General features: G+C 37.1%; 1 protein-coding gene across 6 annotated transcripts in view; it reads right to left on the bottom strand.

Annotated features, from left to right (window-relative positions):
* Positions 1-3,110: 3,110 nt before the first annotated feature.
* IMPACT (impact RWD domain protein) overlaps positions 3,111-20,347 on the bottom strand; it is a 30,911-nt gene continuing 13,674 nt past the window's right edge. For 2 of the 6 annotated variants that reach the window (XM_037032135.1, XM_037032144.1), the window contains 7 exons: positions 15,647-15,760; positions 14,399-14,419; positions 13,494-13,591; positions 11,382-11,455; positions 8,087-8,177; positions 6,728-6,862; positions 3,111-5,972 (listed from right to left, as the gene is read on the bottom strand). In XM_037032135.1, the coding sequence (XP_036888030.1) occupies positions 5,904-5,972; positions 6,728-6,862; positions 8,087-8,177; positions 11,382-11,455; positions 13,494-13,591; positions 14,399-14,419; positions 15,647-15,760 (602 nt within the window). In that variant the 3' untranslated portion in view covers positions 3,111-5,903. The other 4 variants (XM_037032169.1, XM_037032161.1, XM_037032179.1 and 1 more) reach the window with 4 other exon arrangements.

Raw genomic sequence — 20,347 nt, 5'->3', positions numbered from 1 at the left:
ACTATAGCAAATCAATCAACTGGAGGAGGCAGTCTTAGGAACCTCCAATCTAGAGCCAGTTGGTCGGAGCAGAGCTAACAACCTGGACCTGCCCCTGGTGCCTGAAATAGGGGCAAGGGGCACAGCTGCAGGACTGGGACCTTACCTAGGGGATCAGATGCTGGGACCTTACCTAGGGGATCAGATGCTATCTCCAAGTACATAGTGTTGGAACTGAATTGGACTGCAACACGCTGAGCTGGTTTCAAAAAAAGTACTTGATGTGTGGGAAGCCTGCATATCTAGTGTTAGAATTGACATATTCTATGAGTTTTTGAAAGTAGAGGAGATACATGGAAAGAGTTTTTCTTTATACCTATTTTTAAAAATATTTTTTAAGTTTATTTATTTATCTTCAGAGGGAAAGGGAAGGAGAGAAGGAGAGAAATATCAATGTATGGTTGCCTCTCGTGAGTCCCCTGCTGGGAACTGGCCTGCAACCAAGGCATGTGCCCTGACTGGGAATCAAACCGCGATTGTCTGGCTCACAGGCCCAAGCTCAATCCACTGAGCTACACCAACCAGGGCTCTTTATACATATTTACAGTTAAAAAAATATTTCATGACACATAAAAATACATGAAATTCAAATTTCAGTATCAAGTTTCATTGGAACCCACCTATGCTATTGTAAATGTATGTGTTGTCTATGACAACTTTCACACAGTAAGTTGAGTGGTTGTGACAGAGGTGGCTCACAAATATAAAATATATATTATTTGGCTGTTCACAGAAAAAAGTCTGCCAACCCTTGCTCCATACTTCTTGACTAGATTCAGAGTTCTCCATTGCATCTCCGTAACTAAGCAGTCTCCATATCGACCCATGGCCTGCTTAGCTCTTCATAAACTTTTCAAAGCCAAAAACAGAGAAACAAAATCACTTGCCCCAGCTTGCAAAATGCAGGCATATCATATCTGATAGACTTGAGACCCAGCTCCAAACCTAGAGCCTAAGAACCTGGTAACCTCAAGGTCAACTTAAAATTCTAGGTCTTATTAAAATCCACAGAAATGGCCTATCTTCAATAGAAGGTAGGAAAGTTCTCCTGTACAAGCGAAGAAAAGATATCTATTTCATGGTTTACTGAGCCCTTCTCACATGGAAGCCACCTCACGTTAACCCCCATGGTATCTCAGAGAGGGGGGATATTTCATTCACATTTTTAGAAGTTAGGAAACTAATAGCAAAACAGATGAAGTTTCCTAGAAATTCACATATTACTATCCAGTGGAGTGGTGATGAAGTGCTGAAATGCACAGACTAGGTGCTCAGATATGCAAAATTATTCCTGTGTGTGAATCAAAATCAATCCCGGTAAGAAACCTTCACATGTCCATTCCTGGAAGCAGGGGTGGTGGGAGGAAGGGGTGTGTCACTACAAGATCATTTAGACACTTAGGGTACAAAATATAGTGACCGGAGGTGTTCGATTTCATTAGGTCATCAGGGAAAAACACACCTTGAAACCTCAAAGGGAAGCCACTACAAACCACATGGCACAATCAAAACGAGCCAGGCAATAATACCAAACGTGGACATGCAGCCACTGGAACGCTCCCTCACTAGGTGGGATTGTAAGTAGCTGTAACTAGTCAGGAAATCTGCTTGGCAGTGTGATTGATAGGTACTAGAGCTCGCTCACAAGTACCTGTGAAATCTTGAGGAATTTTGTGAGCCAGCTGATTTCGCATTGGTAGCTTGAAATTGGACAGGAGTGCTTAGACCACAAGAACTCTCAAACATCATGTATCAGTTAACACACCCCCCAGAGCCAGTCGTTTAGAATTTATGAGCACACCACCGGGCAGTACACTCTAAAACTCCACATACATCTATCCTATGACTCAACAAATCCATCTCTAGGTCTGTACGTGTTAGAAATGTGTTTATGTCGACCAAAAGCTACGTACAAGAATATTCATAGCAGTACTAATTGTGATAGCCTCAAACTGGGAATCCAAATATCCATAATCAGAATTGATAAATCGTCATGTCCATTCAATGGAATTCTCTTTGCGGTGGTAAGAACGAACCACTACATGCAACAAATCAAATGGAGCCCACAAAATGTTGGAACAAAACAAGCCCCAACCAGGGTACATACTGTGTGTTCGAACTTACATAAAAGGCAGACCAGACCAAATGAATGCTGGTGTCAGAAACTGGGGAGAGAGAACAGCTAATTGACTGGATGAGGTGCAAGAAGGACTGACTATGGGTGCTGGTACCGTGTTTTGTGGTTTTTGGTTTTTTTCAAACTAGGCGCTGGTTTTACAACTGTTTATTTCATGAAAATGTATAATAAAAAGTTTGATTTAAAACATCCATATGAAAAAAAATGAAGTTCAACTGAAATCTCATACATACAAAAATTAATTGCAAATAGATAATGGATCCAAAATAAAAAACTTAAAACTCTAAAATTTTAAAAAGAGAAACAGGCAAAAATCTCCATGAGTTTAGGCAGAGTCCTTAGACATTACACTAAAAGTATGATCCCTAAACTCCCCCCCAAATTACATTTCAACAAAATTAAATACTTTTACTGTGCAAAAACCAGTTAAGAGAATTTGAAAAGACAAGCTACACACTGGGAGAAAATAGATGAAAAGCACACATGGGCCAAAGAATCTGCATCTAGAATGCAGTTCAGGGTTTTGCTAAATATACTGCAGTTATGTACGATGTTATGCATAGGAAAAGCTGAGTATTTCTGTAATGTTTTGCGAGTCTAGAGTTAGTTAAAAACAAAAACCATCAATTAAAAAAACTGCTACTCTTACTTACCAGACTTCCTATTTTCCACATCTTTGATTAGTATTCTAAGTATATTCTAACACAATGCTGATAAGAGTATAGCTGATAAACTTTTCTACAGAATAATTTGGCTAAAGCAAGAAATCCCACCTCTAGGAATTTTTCCTAGAGATAATATATCAAAATCTGCATATAATAATTTTTCAGTTGTTAATAATAGTGAAAAATTGAAAAAAAACATAAGAATTGGAGACCAGTACCAATTAGTACATTATGATATACCCAGAAGATAGAATATGATGTAGCCATAAGAAATTAAACCACAGGATAATATTTATTGACATGGGAAAATGTTAACAATATACTTCTATATGAAATATCAAGATACAAAACAGTATATACAGCTTAATACAATTTTATGGAAAGAAAAATAGCATACGTACAAAATCAAGCACAGGAGAAAAATAGGAGAATGTTTGTACCAAATGTTACTAGTGGTTATCTCTATTTAGATGGTGGAATTAGAGGCAATTCTGCAATTTTCCCAATAAATGTCACCTTCCCTACAAACACTATCTGTTTCATGCCATTCTTTCTCAGTTGTGATTAATGTGATACAGTTCTCTTCAAGTAGGCTCTGTTTCATGATATATACCTCCAAATCACACTGCTAGTCCCTTCTAAAAAAGTACATACTACCTGCTCTTATATCCTGGTATACAGAGAGTATGTTTAACTGATACAACATACTGTAAAACGTGCCACCACACAGATTTACCGTATTTTGCTATGTATAATGTGCTCCCACGTATAGGGCGCACCAACATTTTTGGCCCAAATTTCCAGGAAAAAAATCTTTCATTTTAATTTTTTAATTCAATTATTTATTTATATTTAGATAACTTGTTTTTTGTATTGTAAAGGAATTTTAGCATTTATTGTTGAACATTTTATGGTACAAGAAGTTTTATGTAACAAATAATAAGAAAATACAAGAACAGATACAAGGTATTTCAGGCACTACCCATGTGTAATGCGCATCCTTATTTTTCCCTTGAAACTTTGCGCAAAAAAGTGGACATTATACATGACAAAATATGGTACTTGACTACAGAAAACTATTTGGAGAATTTGAAAATCCTCTTGAGATAAATTTTAAATAAGAAAAAAATGATAACTATTATTAGTGTCTATAAATGAGAGTGTGAAATCACTCGGGTTCCAGAATTAGACACTTCTAGACTTTACTTATTAACTAACTGACTTTGGGCAAAGATTAGGTATGATTAGGTTTCTCAGGAGAACGTAGTTAATAACTTTGTAGAAAGAAGCAAAAATAAGGTTTGTTTTTAAATAAAGAAAAATGAGATCCCAGTTATAAAAGATTTTCTATAAAGACTTAAATATTAGATAAAAACAGTCAGAAAGAAATGCAAATTTGGTGATGCAGAAAAATGAACTCATTTATGTTTCTGCAGCACCAAATTCTTACTGTTTTATATCTTCTATCACAGGCTTGCTACACCAAAGTTGTGAAATTATTTCAATTAATGGTTTTTAAATTCAATTATTTGAAGTTAATATAGGACATAATTTTCATGGAATCTGACATTAAGTGTCCTAAACACATCTTCTGAGGGCACTTCACAACTGGCAACATTGAACACACAACAGATACAGATTTCTCAGGATCCATCCTAGTGTGCAAGTATTTACGAAACTCTTATTAAAAACACTATGTAAGGGTGTTGAGGTTTTTTTTTAAGGTAAAACATAAGAGAACAGAAACAAAAGGCGAGTCTGTGCCCACTTCTCCCCGATGCTGTCCAAGTCCAGCACCCTGCAAGCCGCCTCCGAACTTCTACCCCCTGTCTTTGGAAGGGAACCCCAGGAGTCTGTGAGAGATTAACTTTTAGCAATTGTTTGTGATCACATCTGAGGGAGAACAGGTAATGACTTGTTATACTGCAAAGGCAAAGCTACTGTCTGGGTGCCTAGAAGCAAAGCACACAACTTTCAGATGCAAGAAAGAACATGAAACACTGGTGGGAAGGTACATTTGATAATAGTGGGGAAAAGGAATTTTCTTTGTTTTTCCAAGCAAAGGTTTGTTCATTCTCTGCACAAAGTCACGGCATTGAGAAAGACGGCTGGAAGGCGGCTGGAAACGCGCACCACATTTCCATAGGGCACAGGACACCCTGGCCCGCACCAGCACCGTCCAACCGCCTCCACCCCATTCACGTCCCATTAATCACGGCACAGCTGCAGCACCATTCGAATTCCTTGGTGAAGAGCACAGGAAAGGTACTCCAGGCTGACAAAGGAAACCAGAATACTACACCAACACATCTCAGGGGAGGGAACGGACTACTGACACTCCACATTCACTGCTCTACATTACAAGAATTAAACAAAAAAACTAGAGGCTAGAAAGACCACTTTTCAAAATTTCACAATCACTAATCTGCGACAAAAACTGAGGTATACCACTTATGCTACATTAATCCAGCAAATACGGTGGATGAATGACTTCAGCACACAGCTGCAGACGGAAACTCCTGAAACTCCACTCGATGCACTGCTCGATGATGGAACACTGTAACACGGAAGGTGACACACTTTTGAACTAAAATCACAAGAAGAAACTCTCCAAGATCAATCTTCAGTGAGCTCCTATTCCAATAAGCCATAAAGAGCAGTAAAAGGCCATATCCATTTAACAAAATGAGAACCCCGATGACAAGAAATCAGATATGTATATTCCTCCAGAGACATTTCTTCCCCCCTAACAAAGGCACTTACTTGACATGTACTGAAACAGACAGTTAATTCAGGTACTGCCCTGGGCAACTGTTACCTTCCTAGAATTAGGTAAAGTGGTGATTAGTTCAAATTACGTCTTCCGAGCCAGCCTGAAGCACATGAATATATCACGAGTTCTCTATTTCTTGGCAGATGATAGAACCAAAGAGGAGACGGGAACGGTGGTGCCCGTGATGAACCGGCTAACCTGAGCAGTCCGTGATGCCCTCTCTGCCCAGTATGTTCTTCGATGAGTGTGGAATTCGTATACAATTATAGGCAAATTAATCTTTCATGCACTAATGTTCACTCCTCTTCTTGTCCTTTCTTACTTTTTTGTTCTTTCCCAAAGCCTTAGATGATTCCTCCTGAAAAAAGATAAAAACCAGTGTAGCATCTCCCCACTTACATGGAGAGACTGGGTCAGGAACATTAAGTCTAATCATATAGAAGATGTATTAATAGTGACAGTATAATTACTTCCATAAGTAACATCCTTCTATTTTATAGGACACTTTCATTTATGGTCTATTTTATATTTACAAAACACTCAAGGATAATCAAGGAAAAGACTCATTTGTCTCACAGATTTATGTCTAAATAACTTTAATACTATTTAATCTATTGTCTACTTTCTAAAGCAAAGCGTTAGGGTTTAAATACAATAGAAATGAACACAGTTATAAAATACAAACCAAAAAATACTCCTGCAGATATAAAGGAAGAAGGCAGCTAAAGGTGTGTCAGGGAAAGAGATGCTTTAAGAGTAACAGAAAATGTCAGAACTTAATGGCTGTTTAAAGAATATCTAGTTCACTGTAGCATTAGCTGTAACTTCTCTGGGCCTAAATTTTAGGGAATGGAAACTAACTGGTCTTTAAGGTTCTTATGAAACTCTTAGAATCTGTGAAATTAAATGAAGGTCTGAGGAGATGAAGCCATCTATCCAGGGTCACACAACTGGCCAATCGCATGGTTTTGACTAAAACCCAAGTTTCTAGTTTCCTAGTCCAAAGGTTTTTCCTAATGCGCCACATAAATTCAGACTCATTCTTAATTTTTCCTTTTTTAATTTCACAGACAGTGGGGAGAGACTATAGGTATACCATCAAGGACCACTTACCGGTGGGTGTGTGTAGTTCTTCTCCACCAGTATGTTTCTGGCGCAGTTGTTGATGTGTTTAAAGCGATCTGGTCCGAGCAGAATCCCTCCATACCAGCGCGAAACTACCACCAGGACATTTCTCACATTCAGAATCTGTTATTTTCAGAAGCATAATTAGATATACATACAGGCATGTACAAGCATGAGTTTTAAAGGCAAATGAAGTAACTATAAAATCACACAGAAAATTTCCTTGCAATCTCATTGGCAGCACCGCACGAGTGAGTGCAGTGAGACTACTAACAATTCAGTTCCTCAAGTTCCAAACTTTGGGGCAACAGGGCAGAGTGAAGGGGGAGATCATGCAGGTAGGGTTCCAATTCTTGGTGACTTCAACCAGAAAAGCTGTTTCGGTAGCCTTTAACCCTAAGCCAAACAACGCGAACCCTGTGTCTAAACAAGCTACTCCAGAGACCAGGGGCTGCGTGAGTAATCGCTGCTGCCTAGCAGTAAGGTCTTCCTCAGTTTGACATCTGTCAGATGCTGCCCTTAATGTGAAGCCCACCAGCCTACAGGCCTGACCCCCACACAGAGCTCCTATCAAGTTAGCAAACAAACCTCCGAGTACAATAGCAGAAGAAACTGTAGCAACTACCTTAGAAAAAATAACAATCCATTCTTAAAATTAATGGACAATGATCACCAGACAGATGAAGAAAATCCAGCAGCATGAAAGAGAAAGGACAAGGTAAACAAACTAAAATGGACCAGAAAAAATCTGAAAGAACATCTTTAAAAAAACAAAGCACTAATTAGTATAATCAGGAAATTGTAAGAGATACTGCATCCATAAACCAGAATGGCCCTCTAGGAAAAAGAAAAGTAGAAAACACAAAAGAATTCTTGACAATCAGATACATGGTTGCTAAAATTTTTTTTAATTCAATAGAAATTTTAGGAGACAATCAAGAAAATGTCTCAGAACATAAGGCAATGAGATGGACAACTTAATAAAAAAAAGTAACACTCGATCTATCCAGACTGCCCAATAGCCACCTAACGGGAATTTCACAGACAGATTAGAGAAAATAAAGGGGAAGAAATTGTAAAAAACTAAAAATAAAAAAAGGAAAAAGTTTTCCAAAGCTAGAGACAATCTTTTATAGTCTATCAATGAAAGCTTGAAAGCACATTTGCTTTCCACCCCATACCCAGTGGTTAAAATTTTCCGTCAGTGTTTAAAAATTAACTACTAATTAAACCAAATATACCCCATGTTACATAGTCTAACTGATTTACTTATTTCCCAATGGAGCTGTTTTGTTGAGAAATGTTACGGCATTAGAACAAGATTACCAGGATTTCAGTTACACTTACCTCCATGAGATGGAGAAGACGTCCACCAGCCGCTGTTTCCCCGTCATCTTCGCAGTCCTGTAAGAAGGTCTGTTTATCCTCACAATATATTCTAGAAATACATACAATAGTGTTATAGTTTGAAACCTCAAAATTGGTAATAAAAGTTACTCTTTCATACTAGTTGCAAACAATTTACTCCCCAAATCAGCATTATCTCCTTTTTAAAAAATCGTTCTTGAACTATATATTTATTATATATATTTTCACTGATAATGTACTATCTAGATGTCTCACTGTCTATATTTGGGAAAGCTAGGAATTGAGAATGTTGCCCTAAAACAAGAAATGGCACAATTATGGGAAGGTGAGTTTACACATTTAACCTGAAGCTTTGAGGTTACAGAGAGAAGTCAATGAAAAACATCTGAGAGTAAATCGTATAGATGCATTATGCATAACAGGCACTATGAAATGATAAAAAAGAAATAAGTGGCATACTCCTGTCTTCAAAGACCCTAAAATCTAGTGAAACAGGCAAAAAGTATATTAAAAGGATGGAAGTTAGTATCTTACACCTTCCTTATATCTTATACTAGCCATCAAGTATTTTTCTATCTTTCCCATTTTGAGTAAGAATTTTAAGATTTCTTTTTCTCTGTAATTTTCCCTGAATAGTTATCAATAAAGGCAAGTCCTGGTACTTTTACCCATTTAAATTATCTAGAAAGTCAGCATTAGAAATAATAATGTAGGGCTACATTATAGGACAACGAGCTTGAGAGGTAAATGCCAGTGTGAAAAGAACACAGAGCCAGTGGCGGTGTGCCGTGCAGCAGATTCCGTGGGCCCTGCAGACAGCGCCGTCTCCTAGGACTAGACAGATGCAGTAAAGATACCTTTATGGCTATGGCCATAAAAAGCCAGATACTACTTTATTGATACACCTACATCAATTACAATAGTTTTATTATAGGAATCATATTCATTCATTCATTCATTCATCTTTCTATCCACCAATCCGTCTATCATTCACTCACTCAATAAATATTTACCACCCACTTACTATGATCAGACTCTATTATTGTTTAAAGTTGACCTCGTTTGAAGAAAGATTAGTATTATTAAACATAATTTTATATGGCAAATTTAAGGTAAAAAGGAGTCAGTGGCTGGTTTATATTAGGCTTTATATATAAATTATAGATTTATATATAATTTACATATAAATAATCTGTATTACTTGCATTATTATATATTTATATATACGATCATAATTTAACAGCGTAATTTTATGGAACAAGTAAAGAAAATTTGACTATATAAATTAGTACTGTTAGGTTTAAAAAAAATGAACCACCACAGACGTTTTCAGACATGCCAGAAAGAATGACGAGGCACTGACAGCCATGTGCAGCAGGAGCCTGAAGGGGGTCCCCCAGCTGTAAGGCAGGAACACTGCCCCAACGCCCAGAAGTAACCTTAAAAGGACCCTAAGCATTCAAAATACAGGGTCTGGCAAAAGTAACACCTGCTTGAGTGTGGTAGGGTAATAATGTGGGTGTAATAATTTACAGTTTTAATTTAAACGCCTCATCTAAAATGTCACATGGTGTGCTTGAGAATGATATGGTTATGGTATAGAATTACATGCTTATGACTTTTTAATAAATAAATACTTTGCAATAAAAGAGGGGCATTATTTGTGCCGGACCCTATATACACAGAACACAAAGTCCACATACCAAATGAAGGCCATTTATTTCACTCCCAATGGGGTCTTTCACACCTCCACTTTGTGCCTTTTTAGCCCTATCTGACACAACTCTGACAAGGCCATCTTCATTCCCAAGTGCCAATTACGTAAGGTGGTGAGGCAGAGGGACTGCTGCACGTAGTCACGCTGACATGTGTGAGCAGTGACAGGTGATCATCTATTAATATGCAAAAGGACAAAAAGACTCACAAGAACTTAAAGACCCCAAAATCTGGGGCTTGAAAGAGAATGTCCGGCATATTATTTAATTTTTTGATAATTTAAAATCAGTATTATGTACAGCGATTGTTGAAGGTGCAGACTCACAGCCATGTAGGAATAAAATAGAGATAAGTGAAATTAGATCATCAAATTCAGCTCTACCACTTAATAACTATGTGATCATGAAAAAGGCAACCTTTCTACAGTGGCGGAGTTGCTGAAATAATCAGCATTAACTTCAGTAAAGTGCCTGGCACAGAGCAGGCACTCAGTAAACACGTGGGACGAATGAATGGCAACTATCAATACAGCACTTTCTAACCCCTGACAGCCAGCACAATCTACTTCCTCATTTTTATACTGATGACCCAAAATCTTGAGAAAACATCAAAATTCTGACCAGTGATACTATGGAACTATACAATAAAGAGTGTTTTTTAAGTTGTAGCACTTAAAGAGAGATGTGACTTAGTAACACTAAAAACTCACTTATCCAAAATGATGGATTTTTTTTTGAGTTTTAGGTAACAGATTTTATAAATAATCTCAATCTCATTTTAAATTTACACAAAATCCCTGTCTATATTCTGACTTATTTCAGTCCTAAACGATGTTCTTTTAAGTCTATTAATTTGGATATCTAAAAATAGACCCTTAACCTCTTTACTATCAAATCACCAAAAATTTGTATAAAACAGTAGTACTCAAAAATAAAAGGCAGGTAGTAAAACAGCACCCTTAATTCATTGCTAATAAAAGCAGAAACTGGTTTCAAAGAAAAACTGGAAGAAATTTAGCAATATGTATCAGTTTCAAAAATGTTCATACTTTTTGATAATTTTACTTCTAGGAATCTATTTCTTCTTCATCTATAATTATACTTCCATTTCAGTTCAAAAAAGAATCTGAAGCAACGAAAACCTATCCTGAGGAAGTGATCAAAAAAATAAAAAACAAGCAAAGATGTTCCCCAAACTATTCTTTATTATAGTGAAAAATGTGAAAAACTAAAACAAAAAGGAAATGGTTAAATAAATTGTAGCTTGGAGCCTCAAACATATATCATACAACCATTAAAATAATGTTTGCAAAGAAAGTATAATATCATGGGGAAATGCTTTTGTAAATTAAGAAAACAACACTATACTAGGGTAAAGCATTGAAAAGATAAATTTTGCATAGAAAAGACAGAAAACATATTAAAATATTATTGGTTACATTTAATGGTACAAAATGGCTGACTCTCCCTCTCATTTGTTTCCTTCCTGTGGTTTCCAACACATCAGTGTCTCCGTTGCTCACAAAGCGCACATTCCCACAGCAGGGGCGGTCACTCACCGGTACGCGTAGATGTTGTGCGTGGCACTGGCTACCTTCTTATTCTCATACAATTTGGCAAGAACCGTTTTCACCTTAAAAACAACAGCAAATAAATAAATGTATACTTTTTATTGTCTCTATGAATAAATACCAGAAAAATATCTTAAAGCATGTTGATTTAAGTACTGTGGTATTGAAAGGTATGTAAAGAATCTTCTACACTCTGAAAAAACCATCTCCAAAGTTTTCTCCTCATTTCAGGGGCAGAAGCTGGTACTCACAACTGACATAAAAATGAAAGCCCTGGTTTCTGAACACCAATTATCAACAAATATTTTAGCACTAACCATGCCTAGAGTTCTTGGACATAAAATATTTTTCCCCACATAGGAAATTTTAAATGTAAGTATGAAAATTCCTAAAAATGAGCTCTGAAAATTTACCAAATTTACGTGTCCAGTCTGCTAGGCACACAATAGAGGTACGTTCCAAGTGTTATAAAACTAAAACTCTCTCAGGGAGTCACGTAAGGTTGACAGAGGAAGTAGCACGAGCCGAATCTTGAATGAGAAATGGCAGTTTTTCCGCATTGAAAGGTGAGGGGCGGGGCGGGAAGAAGCAGCTACATTCAGAGGAGAGAGCATATGCAGATGTACCAGATGTAGCATATAAAAATAAAGAATGCTTAGTTAAGTGAAATTTTAGACAAATCACAAATAATTTTTCATTGTAAGTATGTCCCATGTAACAATGTCCATCTGAAATTCAATTTAACTAGGTATCCTGGATTTTATCTAGCAACCCTAGCAAGGACATAAAAGAGAAAGGTTTATGATGTAACCATCAGGCCAGGGACATATCACAAAGGACTTTGTATACTACTGTGAGATTTTTCCTCCCAGACAACAGGAACCTGCGAGGATTAAGTGAGGGGGGATGGAAGACACATGGTCAGATTGTGTAGAAAAGCAACTGGCAAGGAGTACGGAAGAAATACTAGAAGCAATGAAGACTGAGTTGGAGTCAGGAAGACTGATTTGGATCAGAAACTATAAAATTTTATGCTTATCATTTTTTAACCTTTCAAGTGCTCAGTTTTCTGATAAAAAATTGACACTGACCTCTAAGCTTTATTTCCACTTTTATGGATTATGATCCTATAAGTCTAAGTGATAGTAATAAAAAATAGACAGAGGATACAGGCTGAAGAGACTCAGAACAGAATGTCTACGAAGGACCCTAACAATAAGATTAGGGGCAATGGCCAAGAGCAAAATAGGGTTCTTGAGAGAAAATCCCAGAAGCGTGCACCAAAAGCTGTTATCTTGACCACAAGTCAATGAAGAAAAGAACTGCCTCTTCCTGAGACTAAAAGAGAGGGTGCAAGGGAAGCCTGGCACAAAGAACTGTACCCCTGCGGGTCAGGACTTCTGAAGAACTTGGATAGAGTAGCTGTAAGACCAAAAGGAAGAGACCAATCCTTAAAACCTATCTAAATTAATGTGATTTTGTATTTTTGTTCATTTAACTTTATAGGTAGTATTAAAATTGTCCCTTATATCAATAAAGTTTAAACTAGGCCAGAGTACAGTAGCAAGGGAGAAAAAAATGATTCTGTTGAAAAGAGAATAAGAAAGACGAGGACCGAAGAATACAGTTTTTAAATGAAAGTCTCCCATTTGATATCCTTTGGTGGAAATCAAGTCACGCAAGATCAAGAAGCAGAAAGGAAAAGGAATTCAGGTGGGAAAGAATGGGCTCAGCCAGTCTGTCCACCATCCCTCCACCGGGCAACCATGGAACATACTTGGTTTTCGAGAACATCCATACAATAGGACAAATAATTCAACAAACTATTAGGCACAGTAATTTTCTTGTTTGAAAATCGACTAGAAGGTTAAACCCCAATCAGAGTTTATATACAATTTTAAAAGCAGTGAAAGAGAGATGAACAAACCAATCTACCATGATTCACAGTAATTTGGGGGTAGCAAAATGAGCAAATAATTTTTAGATTAAATCAAAATTAAACTATTAGTAACAGTAAAAATAGGGATATTATTGCAAAAACCATTTACTTGGATAACTTTGGTAAAACAGCCCCAGAGTGAGCAGGACACAGCAAGTTACCTGTTTGGGACAAACCACCGGAGCCAAATGCGCCTGGAAAGTGCTTCGCCGGTCTGTAATGGGAACGCCGTGATCGATTGGAGGTAATTCCTCTGTTTCTGTACATTTAAAGAGTTATATTACTTTCATTTTTAAAATTCATACATTCAAATACTAAAACAATTGGCAATGATACATGTGGAGGGGGACATTTGAGAAAGAAATGTAAATTACATGGCAAATCAACCCAAATGGCAATTAATACTTGCCTATTAAAATTATGTTATAATTTTAAGTAAAGAGTTTCCAAATATATGGCACATAAACCTATTTGACTTAACATGATTCTCACCTGCCAAGGTCACTCAGTGAAAGTGGCAGGTTGGGACTCAAATCCGGGATTGTTGCAGTAGTATAAATTCACATGACAATTTTTAAGAGTATAAAGAGGTCCTGAGATTAAAAAGATCGACAGCTGCTAATATACCATAATTTATTTACCCATTCTATTGTTGATGGAGCTCAGGGTTGGGAAACCTATGACTTTATTTTATATAACTGTAACAAAATATATTCTGCTAATAAAACTGTTCCTACTGCACAGGATTCAATTAAATGTATCAGTAATACACCAAATTGGTATTCCATAGGGTATTGGGATTTCCAGTTATTCTGCCCCTTCAACAAGTTTAAGAAGCACTAATTTACCCTCAACTCTGATGAGAAACTTACCAACCCTAATAGCGGTAGGGGAGGTAGAAGAGGGTAAAAGGGGATAAGCAGTGATGGAAGGAGACGTGACTTGGGAAGGTGAACACACAATACAATACACAGATGTATATCACAGAAATGTACTCCCGCAACCTATAATTTTATTAACCAATGTCACCCCAATAAATTCAATTTTTAAAAAAGGAGAAACTTACCAACCACCCTGGTTGCTGCACCTACATCATTCAGGATGAAAAGTTATTCAGGAAAAAAATAATTAAAATTTTTACCTATTTCTATTCACTGATCTGTTGAATCTTACCAAGTAGGTTTGCCTTACAATTGATGAAATACTTCAACTAACATGTGTAAAAATATTTCTGGAGAGCTTTAACGAACTTGCCCCAAATCACTGCACTGGTCTGTGGCAGGGCAAGCACAAAAATCCAGGTTTATGCCGAATGTTTTACCTGCCCCCCACAGTGTCCTCTTCTTGAACAGACTGTGACTACTGTACTAGTACAGTACTAAGGGCAACCTAAAGTGGATGACACTTATTATGACTGTGATCTTCACTCTCTTAGTAGTGGCTCCTGTTTCCCAAAGGAAATCTTACGCCAAATCTACAAAGATATAAATGAATAAAACAGAAGCTACTTAGATTGAAGTAGGAGTCCTGGATCCTCTAGCCACTCTCTCACCCCTCTCCACCCCCTTCCACTAGTCCTGAGACACCACGCAAGAGCTTTAAACCTCCACAGCACTGGTTAAAAGCTACAGTACAATGGCATGGGAAACTCTTTACCGTCAAAGAGAATGTTCCCTTTGGTCTATCATATTTTTGTAAAAAACTTGAGGAAACTGATGGTATCATTCAAAATTTTAAAATACTAAAATGCAACGTATTTTTGATATTAACATAGAGTTGATTCACCTTTCATAAGTTGAATGCCACTACTATATTATGAAATAAATTTGCTTAAGCAAAAACTAAAATCTTAAAGACATTTTACTAGCCTTGTACTTTCAATTATGGTATCTACTTGTTTAGTATAGACTAAAATTTAACTCTGAGAAATCAGGAGACAGCTGAGAACTTCAAAACATAAATATATGTGAATTAATAGATAACTGAAATTAAAAGATTTGTCTGAATTAACAGATTAACTGAAAACACAGCTTTTCTTAGTTTCAATTTCTCCCATCACCAATTCAAAAATCTAGAAAGGAGCAAAAAAAAACCCTAAAAATATAAATGAAATTTATTTTTTCCTCACCATTCTGATATACCCAGGAAACACCAAAATGGCCACGAGGAAAGGAAAAAATTAACTCAATTTTCTGCAAATGAATAACTATTTCCTAACATGTGGGAGTTCACTAAATTGCTAAGCCATTCCAAAAACAATTCATAATGCTACCATCCCACTTTCCTCAAAAGACACCAGTTAGTAATATTATACCTGCTTGATTTTGACTATTACCAAAACCCAATGCTTTAACTGGTGGACATGCTGAAAGGATATCACCTCCACATTCAACACCTTCCTCTTCAGTTTTCTTCTTTACATCTGGGTCTATGTGAATACGAAACATTAAGAGTGATCTATAAAGGCAGTAAGAAATTATACTTAAGAATTATTAATATTGGTCTCTAAATATCATTCTTCAGTAGAAGGAACCAGGGATTCTACAAAAAGTGGCTGATTCCAGGTTGGAGCAAGGATAAAACAAACTGATCCTGAAATATTTGGCAATTTCAGAGATTTTTAAAAACTGTCCAAAAAAAGATGGAAGCTTATCCAAAGAACAAAGGAGCCTACCTGAAGGAGCTCCTAAAACCCACACCTGGGTTTTTATTTGAGCAAAAAATAATGACAGTATGAAATTTTATTCCATGTAATAAATTAATACATGAGTTTATACTAATATAAATAGGAAAAGAAAGCTCTTCCTCACAATATAATTACAATTAATAAATGTAGAAGAATCAAATGTAAATCACTATTAGGCAAACACCTACATACTGTAATAAATATTGTTGACCAGATGCACTAATGAATATTAAAATTAGTGAGCAAAACTTTAAGATGGAATAAGATACTAGCATATCCTCAAAGTACCACCCCCAAGATACTTACGAACTACAAAGGAAAAGATAGTCATCTTTTTTAGCTTTATACTAAATTTTTGGTTTTTTCTTTTTTAAATAAATTTTATTATGTTATTACAGTTGTCCCATTTTTTCCCCTTTATTCCCCTCCACCCTGTACTCCCCCATTACTCTCCCACCTCTTAGTTCAGGTCCACGCATTATACATTTTAAGTTCTTTGGCTTCTCCATTTCCCATACTATTCTTAACCTCCCCCTGTCTATTTTGTACCTGCCATTTATACTCCTTATTCCCTATACCTTTTCCCCCAACCCCCTGCCCACCGATAATCCTCCATATGACCTCTATTTCTGTGTATCTATTCCTGTTCTAGTTGCTTGCTTAGTTTGCTTTTGTTTTTTTAGATTAGATCGTTGATGGCTGTGAATTTGTTGTCATTTTACCATTCATATTCCTTATCTTTTTCTTAGGTAAGTCCCTTTAACATTTCTTTTTTTTTTAAATATATTTTATTGATTATACCATTACAGTTGTTCTATTCCCCCCCTTAATTCCCCTCCACCCGCACACTCCCTCCCCCACCCTTCTCCCCCCCTTAGTTTATAACCACGTGTCTCAAGTTCTTTAGGTTCTATATTTCCCCCTCTATTCTCACCCTCCCCCCTATCTATTTTCTACCTACCATCTATGCTATTTTCTGTGCCTTCTCCCCCCTTCTCTTCCTCCCACCCCCCTGTTTCTAACCCTCCATGTGTTCTTCATTTCTATGGTTCCACTCCTGATCTAGCTGTCCTCTTGGTTTGCTTTTGTTTTAGGTGTGGTTGTTAATAACTGTGTGTTTGCTGTCCTTTCACTGTTCATATTTTTCATCTTCTTTTTCTTATATAAGTCCCTTTAGCATTTCATATAATAAGGGCTTGGTGATGATGAACTCCTTGAACTTGACCTTATCTGAGAAGCACTTTATCTGTCCTTCCATTCTAAATGAAAGTTTTGCTGGATAAAGCAATCTTGGCTGTAGGTCTTTGGATTTCATGACTTGGAATACTTCTTTCTAGCCCCTTCTTGCCTGTAAGGTCTCTTTTGAGAAATCCACTGACAGTCTGATGGGTACTCCTTTGTAGGTGACTGTCCCCTTATCCCTTGCTGCTTCTAGGATTCTCTCCTTCATTTTAGTCTTGGCTAATGTAATTATGATGTGCCTTGGTGTGTTCCTCCTCGGGTCCAACTTCTTGGGGACTCTCTGAGCTTCCGGGACTTCCTAGAAGTCTATTTCCTTTGCCAGATTACAGAAGTTCTCCTTCATTTTTCTTTCAAATAAGTTTTCAATTTCTTGTTCTTCCTCTCCACCTTCTGACACCTCTAGTGATTCAGACATTGGAACATTTAAAGTTGGCTCAGAGGTTCCTAAGCCTCTTCTCATTTTTTTGAATCCTTGTTACTTCATTCTGTTCTGGTTGGATGTTTATTTCTTCCTTCTGTTCCAAATCATTGATTTGAGTCCCAGTTTCCTTCCCTTCACTGTTGGTTCTCTGTACATTTTCCTTTATTTCACTTTTCATAGCCTTCACCTCTTCCTGTATTTTGTGACCATACTCAACCATTTCTGTGAGCACACTAATTATCAGTGTTTTGAACTGTGCATCTTTTTCTTTTAAAGATAGGTTGGCTATCTTTTCATCACTTAGTTGTATTTTTTCTGGAGCTTTGATCTGTTCTTTCCTTTATGCCATTTTTTTTTGTAGAAGACAGTAATTTTGTAACAGAATTCATATATCAATTGGCTAGGTCACAGTACCCAGATATTTGATCAAGTACTATTCTAGATGTTTTTGTAAGATACTTCTTAACATGGAATTCAAGTTCAAATCAGTTGACTTTGAGTAAAGTAGACTGCCCTCCATAACGTGAATAAGCTTCATCCAGTTAAGGTCTTAACAGAAAAAAGCTGACCTACCCATAGGAAAAGGGAATCTTCAGACTTGAGCTGCAACATCAATTCTTACCAAGGTCTTTAGCCTGCCTTGCAGATTTTGAACTTGTCAGACCCTTCAATCTGGTGAGCCAATTCCTTAAAATAAATCAAGTCTCCCTCTTCTTCCTTCTCTTTCTCTCTTTAAACACACACACACACACACACACACACACACACACACACACACACTATTGGTTCGGTTTCTCTGGAAAACCTTGACTAATACAATGACTTTGCAGGGCTGACATCAGGCACATACAACTTTAATCAAGGGATCAAGGTGAACATCACCAAAAACAAACCATACCGATATCACGAGCTCCTTGATATGTACTGTGAGGAACATAGTATCATTTTTGTGATATTCTTGCCAAAATGCCTAATCCTACTCCAACACAAGAAAATAACAGACAAACCCAAATTGAAGACCATTCTACAAAATAGTGGATCACTGCATTCAAAAGTGTCAAGTCATAAAAGGTCACAAAAGGCAAAAAAAGACTGAGAGACTGTTTAAAGACTAGAAGAAAGTAAAAAAAAAAAAAAAAAACAACTAAATGTGCCATAGAATCCTGGACCAGATCCAACAAAAGTCGAAAGAACTTAAGTATAAAAATTAGTGAAATTTGAATGTTGTAGACCACTCTGCCAGGTTCTAGGAATTATATCTTGACTCCTTGTGGCTAAGGGTGAGGGACTACCTCTGGAATGCGAGCCGCAGGAGACAAAGCTTGTCCCTGGTAGCAAATGCTGCCTCAGTTTCCTCTCCCTGCCCCCAAAGCTTGGTCGGAAGTCAATGACAGGTAAGACCCCTCACAGCGGAGGGCAACCTAAGCCAGACTCGATCACTTGAGAGGTCTTCATGGAAGGACTGGGGGGCGGGGGCTGCAACAAGGAGCAATGGACTCTCGCCCCCTAGCTTTGACAAAGCCCGAGTCCCCATGACCTCTGGGAGAAGCGCTTCCTGGCTCTAATCTCCTTAAGCCTGAATACCTGTTGGGGAGAGGTGCATCTCCTTGCCTTGCTAGAGCATGTCCTGGGGGAAAATCTGGCATCACAAAGACTTGCTGATAAACCTGTGAAATCTGCTCTGCTAAGAGTGCTTTCATTCATATGTTAAGGGTTCGAGCAGGAAACCCTAAAACTCTGTTCCTGATAGACTCTGACTCATTCTAAGCCCTCAGATTTCTTTGAAATGTTATCTACTTGATCCTTGCTGCCCTGTATTCCTGTGTATTACAGCCCAATAAAAGGCTATGGAGGAGGGAGCTCGGGCCTTTTTCCCCTGAGAAACTGCCCCTGCCGACGGCCTTTTTCCTCTGGAAACTGGCCACCTCTCTTCCCCAAGCAGATCACATCATATCTCTGTCATGTTTACTCTCATCCATGGCACTTTCAAGGAAAGTCGCCCCCACATTTGAATAAGCTCTGTCATTATTATTATAGTCCTGTTCTTGACAATTATACTGTGGTGATGTAAGATGTTATTAGGGGAAGCAGAGTGAGAGACATAAACTCTTTGTACTATTTCTGCAACTTTCCTTTAATTCTAAAATCAGTTCCAAATTGTTATAAATTGTTAGTAGTTGTATACAATTATTTCTAAATTTAATATTTCTAAAATAGAAAAACAATATGAAATAATAAACAATAAACTTCTACTGAAGATTAACATTATAATCAAGATAAATTACTTGTCAAGTGTGTCCCCCAGGGAGGAGAATTCTCGGGAGAGAGCCTGATCGATCACTAGCTTGTACCAGTTCTTCAGGATCACTAATCCTCCCCTTTTAATATAAAGTCTACAAAGCCAATTTTTGATCAAACATTTCAAACAAAATTTTTATACAGTATAAATTGTATAAAACAAATCAATAACTCAAAAATTTGAAGAGTGACTAAACGAAATTATGGATATAGGTGGGAAAGGGAAAATATTTTCAAGATCAATAATTTTTTTAAATTTCCTAAGAGTTGAGTGACCCCAAAGTTTTTTTTTAAGAGTCCTAAATTTTTACTGGTATACATTCCATTTTTGTCATTATTCCACGCACTACAATGGTGGATTGACAAAA

This window comes from Sturnira hondurensis, unplaced genomic scaffold (assembly GCF_014824575.4).
Source record: "Sturnira hondurensis isolate 20B ecotype Veracruz unplaced genomic scaffold, ASM1482457v3 Scaffold0001872, whole genome shotgun sequence".
Lineage (NCBI taxonomy): Eukaryota > Metazoa > Chordata > Mammalia > Chiroptera > Phyllostomidae > Sturnira > Sturnira hondurensis.
The sequence above is the reverse complement of the archived record's forward strand: the minus strand, read 5'-3'. Positions and strand labels throughout refer to the sequence as shown.